A 10,429-nucleotide genomic window follows, 5' to 3' on the forward strand; every position below is an offset into this window, starting at 1 on the left:
ACCTAGTAACCTGGGGCAGCCGGGATGGTGGAGCACACCTGTAATCCAAGCACCCAGGAGGCTGAGGCAAGAGATTATTTGAGTTCCAGGACAACCTGAGCTACATAAACAGTTCAAGACCAGCCTGAACTATACAGCCAAGACCCTGACTCAAAAATAACAAATCAGTGAAGGTACACCTGACCTGTAGCTTGCTTGGATCCGGCCAGCCAGAGGCCTTGGGCATGGAGCAGGGTCAGCAGCAGGCCTTGCCCTGTCCTCAGGAGCTCTGTCCCTCCTCCATCCCCTTGTCCTGGACCAAGGCACCCCTTCAGTGACTGCGAATCAAGAGACCCTGCAGCGCACAGTGTTCAGTGCCCAGTAGCTCATGGTGTGGGCCCAGGCATTTCCAGTCCCCGGCGCCTCTAGAACTGCCAGCAGCACTGTGCCCCACACAGGGCACAGGTGTGGGAGGCAGGTAGCAAGGCGAGGTGAGATCAGGCCATTGGGACTTGTGGACACCGCTGTGGCCAGGCCCCCTGCTTCTTGAAGGAGGACTTGGGGGACTTTTACTGAGGCTCTGCCACAGGTAGGTGGCACACGCTCTGCCGTGTGAGTCTCTAGGACAGGCAGCGTGGGACATATGAAGTGCCCGACGGGCTGCACGGACACAGGCGGTGTGGCATCAGAGGCCACAGCCTCCTCTGAGCGTGGCCTGTGACTCCTCAGTGGGGACTTTGGAAGAATGACTTGGCTCAGGTTCCATTTGGGGTTCTTCATCCTCCTGCTCTGAGGGGATAGAGCCAGAGTCTCAGGATGAGGAGTGACAGGCGACTTCCTCCTCACACGGTGTGAGGCAGGCAGGGAATGGCACTGGATGCGAAGGACTTGGCGTGGAGGCCTGAGCACTCTCAAGGACAATGCCTCTCCCCCAGGTGTGCCCCTGAGCAGCTGGCTGAGCCCCAGTAGGCCCGCCCCTGGGAGCAGGAGCAATCGGGTGGCATGGCCGGGAGGTGTCCAGCTCTCACTCCGGTGCTGGGAGGAGCGCACGAGATGATTTGTGGTCTTTCTCCTCATTTTTTGGATTCTGAGACCAACTGACCAGTCATCACAGAATCTGTGGAGACTGGCATCTTGCTTAGCATAGAGGGGACAGGGAGGGGATTCGTTCTGCAAAGTGTAGCTGCGCCTGCGACGGGGAGCTTCTGTGACCCAGGCAGCAGCTCCCCTGAGTCTCTGTCCGGTGTGGCAGCCTGAGGCCAGCACATCCCCACTGACTGCACTGGACTGTTAAAAGGGTGGCTCGTGGCAGTCACTGAAATTAATCATGCAGCTAGGTTTGTGCAAAATCATTTCTGTGCCGTGGAGGGTAAGAGCTCAGATTCCTGTTAACGAATGTGAGTTTGTGGTTTGCAGAAACGGGGGAAATGATCGGACCACTCTGGCCAATTTGTTCGCTCACTGATCCGAAACGTGGCCTTTAGATTTTGAAATTCAGATTATGTCCTCTAAGTATTCTGCTAACGCAGGTGTGCAATCCTTCAGTAACAAGCTAGATGTGACTCAGAAATAGAACTCTGCCTAGGGCAGGAAATAGTTTTTCCAGTTCAAGAGTTTAAGGAAAAGAAAAACTTCTGCATGCTTTGATGCGCCCTTGTGTTTGAAGAAAACTTGCTTTAAAGGTGAACCAAGCCCTAAAGTCACAGACTTCTAGGTGGATAAAGCCAGAGGGAACCTTGCATGCCACCCACCCACTCTGTCAGCAGAGGGGAGGTGACAGGCTGGCATAGGGTCGCGAGGCTCCGGGTCAGCGAGGAGGCCCGTGACTCCTCCGCAGGCAGCACAGCCACCAACCCCGAAATCCCCCTCTCCCCAGTTTGCCCGAGGCCTCCTGCCGAAACCCTGCTCATGCAGAGTGAGGACCTGCAGCAGGACGCTTCTGCTGCTGACTTTTTAAAGTGACAGCTTTACTGAGATGAGAACTTGCCTCCCACAAAAGCACCCGGTGGCTTCCAGGCAGTCACGGAGCACAACCATCGCCACAAGCCGAGCTCTTGCCACGCACCCAGGAAGCGACATGCTGTTGTCACTTCCTCTTCCTGTGGGCCTGGCAGCCATCCCTCAACTTCTGGTTCTCGTGGAATACGAGCCATGAGACCTTCGGGCCTGACGCCTTTCACTCCACCGTGTGATAGCACACGGTGCTAACTCATTCCCCCACAACCTAATAATCTTCCACGGTGTGGCTTCCTGCCTTCTTTCTTTGCAATCAGTGGGCAGGGCAGACTGAACAATACTCTTTGCAAACACACATTCCATCCTCTTGGCTGTGTACCGTCTAGTTGAGATGCTGGGTCACATGGCAAGTCGTGTTGCGCCTTTTAAGGAACTGCTGGCTGTTCCTGAAGTGGCTGCATCACTGTACCCAGCGGCGTGGTGGCGTCTCACCTCTGCCGTGCTCACTGACACTTGTAACCGTCTTTGGATTCTAGCATCCTGGAGGACACTGCTGCCAGCGCCGGCCTTACAGCAGCTTAGTACAATGACAGGCTCTGTCCACTGTCTGCCCACCTCAGCATGGAAAGAGGCCTGAGATGGCATCTCTGCCCTTAACGCGCTTCCATTAGCTTGCACCACCTGTGGTCTATACATGACTGTCCCATGCCACCAGACAGGACAGTTACCTGTCCAAGTCGGAGCCACCAGCAGCAGTACACACGCACTCAGCCCTGTCTCGAGCGTGTTAGCGTTGGAGTTGAACCGAATGCTGCAACACCTGTTGGCTACCATCTTTTGTTTCTGTGACCAGTGTGTGTCTCTCACCTGCATGTCAGGCTCTGTGCCGGAGATAGGCGCTTATCTAGAGAGGCACACACCACAGCCTTGTCTCGAAATGAATAGGCTGGACTATCAGGTACTTAGAGAACAGATGGTAGGTGAACAAAGGGAAGTTCCAATGATAAATTTAGCAGGTACATTTAAAAGTGTGCAAATCTTCAATTTAGCCAAACCAAAATTAAAGGTACATTTTCTTGGTTGTGGCCATTATGAGGGGAAAGAGACAGTCCTACTATATGTCATGAGTCATAAGCACATCTCTTACTGAGGGAGAAAGAGAACCTTGAGTTGCGGGACCCCTGGGCCACGTCTGGCACACAGCACACAGGCGCCCCTGCTAGGGGAGAGCCAGCACAGCTGTGCGGGACCCCTGGGCCACGTCTGAGCTCTGCAGGCAACAGGTGGAAGCACCCTCAAGCTCACATCTCCCTGCTTGCCTCAGAGGCCCTCAGAAGTGGTTCCCTGTGAGGCAAGTGACCACAGGAGAAGACAAAAAGGACAAGAGAGAGACCAGAACCTCATAAATTTTACAGCCCTGGGACAGCACCATAGAAGCAAAAACAAAATATCTCCCAGGGGAAGAAGACAATCTCCCCTTCACAGAGGGAAGAGTGAGAGAGAATGTATTAAGTTGCCTTTCGGTGGCTATGATAAAATACCTGAGGTAAACAACCTCAAGAAAGGTTTATTTTGGTTCACAGTTTCCAGGGTTCCAGTTCACAGTCATGTGGCCTTGTTGCTTGTGTCACCAGAGGCACAGGGTTGTGGCGGAAGGTGGCAGCGGAGGAGCCAGACTGCTTACCATGGGGCAGGGGAAGCACAGAGCCTGGAATCCCCACACACCCTCCAGGCATGCCCTAGGGACCCACCTCTTTCAGCTTTCTCAAGTCCCACCACCACCACCCCATAACACCACTAGCCAGGAACAGGCCTTTTAGGGACGCTCCAGATCCAAACATAGGAGAAAGGGTCCCAGGGATCAGCTCGGGTGCCGGCTACCCCCGCCCTAGAAAGATTCCCAGTCCTTACAGGCGCAGAGCTCATGAGTAACTGACATGACCCCACACGGTCCTGCCTGGAACAGGACCTCATAGCAGCTACAGGCCCACTCCTGGGCACGCAGTGGCCCTGCCCCTGGGGAACACCTCTGTCCCTGGTGCCACCACACCCCCAATGTCCCCCACCCCCGCCCCATCCCTGCCGTCAGCACGGAGCCACAGCACACAGAGGGGCTGCGGGTGCCCTGCCTCTCCCAGCCCATCTCCCTGCCCACACCACTGCGGCTGCAGGACAAGGGCTTGGGACGTCCCTCCCTGGGCCCAGCGCATGGACGCCCTGGCTAGGGGCACAGCCAGCACCAGCAGTGTCTGAGGACCTGCCACTCCGGCAGGAGGAGATGCACACTGCAAGCTCCGTGTGCCCAGCACGGGTGCACACACCTGCCCCAACGACTACCGCGCCCACTCCCACGTGCCCCCCGGGACAGTGGGTCTCTGTCCTCTGTGGCACACACTGTGCCCCAAATCAGTCATCACAGCCAAAGAAGCAACAGAGTCACTTTGCTGTGGGGCCTGCCTGGAGACAGAGCCAGTGCCGCGTAACAACCTGCCCCAAGCCGCAGCCTGAGTGCGGCTGCTTCCTAGGAAGGCCGCCTGGAATCGCGGCAGGATACCTGATGCACTAAAGCCAGAATGCCAGTGCAGTGGTGATATAGGGGTGAGATGGGACCTCCAAATAATCAAAATAAAATAAGGGAAACATTGTGACCCCAACCTGCTAGATGCCTGGTACGCTGAGTTCACATTGTCCAAGTCAAAGAATTCATTCTAAGGAACAACAGAGGTTAAGTGCAGGAAATACATATTGAGGGAGAGACAGCTTCTAAGAGAGACAGAATGGGGCCTGGAAAGTGGGGCGCTGCCAATGCCACTTACTGGGGAGCCTCTATAGCGCAAAATAATAGGGTGTGTATAAGGTGGGACAAGACTATGACCAACCAGTAAGACTACAGGTATAGGCACTTGGAAAGACAAGGGCCTTTGGGCCAAGGAGCAGGGACTTGGTCCCCCACCAGGTGACTGATGCCTATCTAGAATATCAGTTGTCACCGCCTGTCCCTTAGGAAATGAGCTGCTTACCTTTGTCCTGAGGCCTGGCCCCCAGGAACGCACCTGCAGGCACAGCTTCCACACTGGCTTCGGCAGAGGCCTAGCCTTCTAACTGCCTATAATGTTTCTACCTAACTTAGCAGCCCAGAATATCAGCACAAGAAATATGGAAGAAGGTAACATACTGCCTCCAAAAGATTATAGCAACAGCTCTAAGAAACCAAAATAAATTATGTTACTGATAGACTTTAAAATAATGACTGTCTTAAAAGCTTAATGAAATCTAGAGGAGCACAGAGAGTCAAGTAAGGTTAGGAAGACAGTAGTGGGTGTGAAGGGGAAATTCATCCCAGAAAATGAACACACACACACACACACACACACACACACACACACATGAAAGCTTCAAAAACAGTCTTTCAGGTGGGAAGAAGAATATCTGACTTTGAAGAAATGTTTTTTGGAAAAGTCCACTCAGACACAAAGGAACAAGAGAGTGAACAGAGTATTCAAGGCCTTTGGAATAGCACTGAAGGAACAAGCCCCCACACTTTTGGAATATCTGAAGGCAAGAACAAAAATATTAAGGGCATAGAAAACCTGTTTGCTGAAATAATAGCAGAAAATGTTCCTAATCTGGGAAATATATGGACATCCACTTAGAGAAGCCTTATAGGATCCCAAGTAAGATGCACCCCCAGAAATAGTCACCATGGAATATTATACCCCAAATCTTCAGAACACAAGACAAATCTAAAACCTGGAAAATAAATGCACTAAGGCTCCCTTAAGGATATCCTTGTTAGACTAACAACAGAAAATGTCTCAGCAGATTTCCTATAGGCCAGAAGGTAATAAAATGACATATTTCAACCCCTGGAACAAAATAACTGCCAGCCAAGGTTATTATATTCAGCAAAGCTATCAATTTCAAATAAAAGAGAAAGTCCTTCTGAGACAAGAATGGAAGGACCGTGCGCCCACCAGAGCCACTCTACAAGGGATGTGTAAGAGAATCCCACATCCAGAAGGGACAGGAAGGTCACCATCAAGGTGTGCAAAATGAAAATCCCACTAAAAGAGCGCACACAAAAAAAGAATCAGAAAATAACACCTGATAAAATAAACCATCAGGGCTAGGGAGATGGCTCAGTGGAATAAGTGCTTCCCTGGCAAGCGCACTACCTGAGTTCAATCCCTGGTTCCGCCAAAAAAATAAAATAAATAAAAAATAAACCATCAGTCTACAAGTAAAAGAGGAAAAATTAATATACAAAACAATTAGACCATAATCCCCAAAATATTACAGTAAATCCTTAGCTATCAGTAATAAGTATGAATATAAAAGGACTAAATTCTCCAATTAAAAGAGGTTGGTTAAGTGGATTATGTTTTTAAAGTCCCAACAATATGCTGCCAAAGAGAAACTCAAAGTGAAAGAATAGAAAATGACACTTGAAACAAAAGCAAGTAGGAGTACTTAAGTTTACATCTGATAAAATAGACTTTAAGACAAAAGGAGTTAAGAGACAAAGAAGGTCACTCTAAGAGTCAAACGCTGAATTCATCAAGAAGATATAATGCTTGCTAACATATACGCACCCAGTGCCAGAGCATCCCATCTTATAAAACAAACAGCAATGTTTTAGACATAAAGGGAGAGAAAGGCCCCAATACAGTAGCAGCAGGGGACTGCAACACTTCGCTTGAATGGCGCACAGATCCTCCGGATCTCCACCCCACAGAGTCAGCAAAGAAACATCAAGGTTAAGTCACACTGCAGACGAGTAGACTACGGCGCCCCGGTGAACAGGAAAGCCAGCGCTCTTTTCATGAGCATGTGGGACGTTCTCTAAGGTTGTGTATGCAGGCCACGACACAGGTCTTAAGAATACTGAAGCCAACCAAAGAAAGGAAATGATAAATGTTATATCAATGTACAGAGTTAAACAATGTAGTTTTGAACGAACTGAAAAAAATCAGTTGAAGGTCATTGAAGAAATCAAAATGAAGTTTTAAAATTTTTCAAGTTAATGAAAATGGAGAATTAACACCAAAGCTCACAGGATCCAGCAAAAGAGGAAAATGTATAGCAATTAGTACCCATGGGGAGAAAAAACTCTAATAATCTAATGATACTTCTCAAGGATTAAAAATGCAAGAACATGACGCTGGAGAGACAGCTCAGCAGACTAAAGCTCCTGCTTAGGCAAACTTGGGCCAAGTGCAAGGACCGAGGTTCGATCCCCAGCACCACATAGGGCGGGCTGAGCTGGCCAGAGTCCTGGTGTAGTGGCGCACACCTATAATCCCAGCGCTGGGAAGGCTGAAAGCAGGAGGATCACCACGAGTCCGAGCTGCACAGTGAGACCCTGCAACACCAAATACATTAAATAATTAAATATAAAAATTATTACAAAACCAAGAACAAACCAAACCCAACATTAGAACAAAGTAAAAAATAAAGCATCGGAGCAGAAATAAAAGCTATAAAAAGATTATAAATGTCAACAAAACAAAATGTTTCTTTGAAGAGATAAAATTAACAAACCTTTAGCTAAATTAAACAAGAAAAAAGACCCAAAAAATGAAAACAGAGATGAAAAGGAAAATATTATAGCTGATTCCACAGAAATACAACGAGTCATTACTTAAACTGTATACTAACAAATTTTTTTTTACAAATTTTAAAATCTAGACAAAATGGACAGATTTCTAGACATATGTGACCCTCAAAACTGCCCCTGAGGACCTAAATTAGCTAGATCAGACTAGAAACTAGTAATGAGGCTGGAGCAGTGGTAGTCTCCTAGCACAGAAGGGTCCAGAACCAGAGGCTTCCTTGCTGAATTTGACAGAACTTGAAAAGAACTGGCATTAGCTCTTCAGGAATGCCCAGAAAGCTGAAAGGGAGGGAACACTTCTAACCTCATTCAGTGAAGCCAGCATTTCCTCGTCTATTAGGAAAATCAGACGAGGACATAAGAAAAGACCAACGAAAAAACAATAAACCAAAGTCCCTGGTGAACATGGATTCAGACATTCTCAACACAATACTAGCATATCGAGGTCACTTACCATGTTCAAGTGGGCTTCATTTCAGGGATGCAAGGATGGCCACTATGACAAATCAACAATATATCAGTAGAATGAAAGATAAAGATGGGAGCATTTCAAGAAAAGGCATTTGATAAAACTCAGCATTTCTTCATGATAAGAAAACTTCAAAATACCAGGAATCAAAATATTCCTCTATAGTAACAAAGGCTGGCTACACGAGCCCGCAGCAGCATTGTATGGAATGGGGAGAACAGAAAGCACTTGCAGGTCCTAACCACGAGCCTGGCCGCCCTCGCTGCTCCTGTTCCATTCTGTGCTGCAAGTTTTAGCCACAAGCAGGCAAGAGAAAGCATAAAAGATATAGAAATGGGAAAGCAGAATGACAACATTCACCATCTACTGATGTGACTCGCTGTACAGAATGACGACTTCGAGCGTCTGCCAGAAGAGTCATAGAACTAATAAATTCAGTGTCGTAGCAGGACGTGAAGTCAACTTACAAAACTCAGTAGGTTTTCTATACATCAACAACCAGTTCTCTGAGAAAAGAATCATGAAATCAGCCCCCCTCACCATGGCTACCAAAAATAAACAAAAAGCCTAGGAAAATCTTATACAAGGAAGTGAAAGACTTAGACAATAAAATTTACCAAACAAGGAAACTGAAGATGCACAAATATGTATGTCTATAGACTAGAAAAATTAATATTTTAAAATCTCCATATTACCCAAAGCAGTCTACAAATTTAATGCAGTGATGCTCTTCACAGAACTAGACAAAAAGCAATCCTAAAATTAATATGGGATCACAGATTACCCTAAATAGTCAACACAATCATGAGCAAAAGTCCTGAGACTGCAAGTTAGAGGAAGCTCAGGTTGTGGCTATAACAGCAAAGGTGGGGACAGACGTACCATTGTCCCTCTGCATTCATGGAGCATCTCTTCCAAGATCCCCAGTGGGTACCAATATGTGATGCTCGGGTCCAGCTTTTAGAGTAGTACCCCACTTGCATAAGACACTGCGTAGAACACACCCACATTGTCCTGTGTACTTCACCATCTCGATGCCTTACGTGAAGAACGTCAATTTTACATAAATAGTTGCTTAGGAAAGATGACAAGAAAAAGACTTCCATATTCAGTAGAGACAGAGCTCCCTTTCATACATTTCTGGCCTGAGAGTGGTTGAGTACAAGTGTGCAGCCCCTACTGACAGGCACGGTGTACTGTGTGCTCTTCCAGTTGTCTAGTACGTTCCAGAAATGCTGGTGGCACAAATGCCAGAGTATTTCATCAGGCTGTGCCAGGAAGCAGTCACAAAAAGCAAACGTATTTGTGGCTCAGAATGATAGCTGTCTGATTCACTTAGAATCCAAATCCTTATCAGTTTAATTTCAATTAACACCATCATCTCGCATAAGTACCTCGTAGAAGTCATGTTTACATGTGACAGTTCACAGTGTCCCCTTCTGTCTTCCAGGATCAGTACAAGTTCTGCTATGAGGTGGCCCTGGAATACTTGAACTCTGGCTGACAGCAAAAGTGGCTCTGCAGACCAACCCTCTCCCACCGCTGGACCGAGCTGGCCGCGGCGTCCGTGTAAATGAGATGCAGACTTCTCAACGTGCTTACTCTGCTTTGCATAATCGGCTCTTATTAAGAGCCACGGAAGTGTTTATGAACTGCTTGCACTGCCCAATTCCCAGCCATGCTGCTGCCTAACAGAAACACAGAGCATACAGTTGTCAGATGCTGTCCAGCTCCTCACTGTCACTGGCTTGGTAGAGTGGCACGGACATCTGTCGACTGAAGAGCACAATTATATTCTTATGAAGGAATTTGTACCTTTGGGTATTTTTTTGTGGCCCGTGATCCTCCTATTGTTACAGCTCCGTGTATGTTTTTGTTCTGTGGAGAATGCTACCTGGCATTATGATAATATATTATTTTAGTTAATATTTGTATTTTAACATGTCACATAATAGCTTACCTAGCTTTCCAGGACTAACCGGGAACCGTGTAATGAACAAAGCTATGTTGTAGGAGTTGTCGTTTCAATCAGATTTGTATGGTTTTCAAGGGAAAAGCTCGGGAGGACTCAGTTCAAAACTGCGACATGGTCAGATTCACAAATCCAAAGCTTTCCCATGTGTTTATATTGTAAATATTTTTGATTTCATCAAATTATTTATTCATTAAAAGAATTTTTGTGAAGCACAGTGAGTGACAATCATTTTTATGAAACCCTGGAAATGACTGATTGTATGACCTTACTTTGTGTGAATTCTCAATAAACACTGACCCATACCACTTGTGGTGTATTCCTGGTGTCCCAGGGCACTGGTGGAGGTCACCCCGTAACACGAGACTGCAGGCGTGGATGACCTGGGGCCTTGTCCTAGTCCACACTGTGCTTCTGCAGCAGGAAGCGCAGCCCGGGT

At 47.6% G+C, this 10,429-nt stretch overlaps 1 protein-coding gene across 1 annotated transcript in view; it reads left to right on the plus strand.

The window, feature by feature from the left end:
- Ptprm (protein tyrosine phosphatase, receptor type M) overlaps window positions 1-10,202 on the plus strand; it is a 681,934-nt gene extending 671,732 nt beyond the window's left edge. The window contains exon 33 of the mRNA XM_023720402.1: window positions 9,469-10,202. Coding sequence (XP_023576170.1) covers window positions 9,469-9,522 — 54 coding nt within the window. The 3' untranslated portion in view covers window positions 9,523-10,202. The remainder of the gene's footprint in view (window positions 1-9,468) is intronic.
- Window positions 10,203-10,429: the final 227 nt, after the last annotated feature.

This window comes from Octodon degus, unplaced genomic scaffold (genome assembly GCF_000260255.1).
Source record: "Octodon degus isolate 3935 unplaced genomic scaffold, OctDeg1.0 scaffold00075, whole genome shotgun sequence".
Classification (NCBI taxonomy): Eukaryota; Metazoa; Chordata; class Mammalia; order Rodentia; family Octodontidae; genus Octodon; species Octodon degus.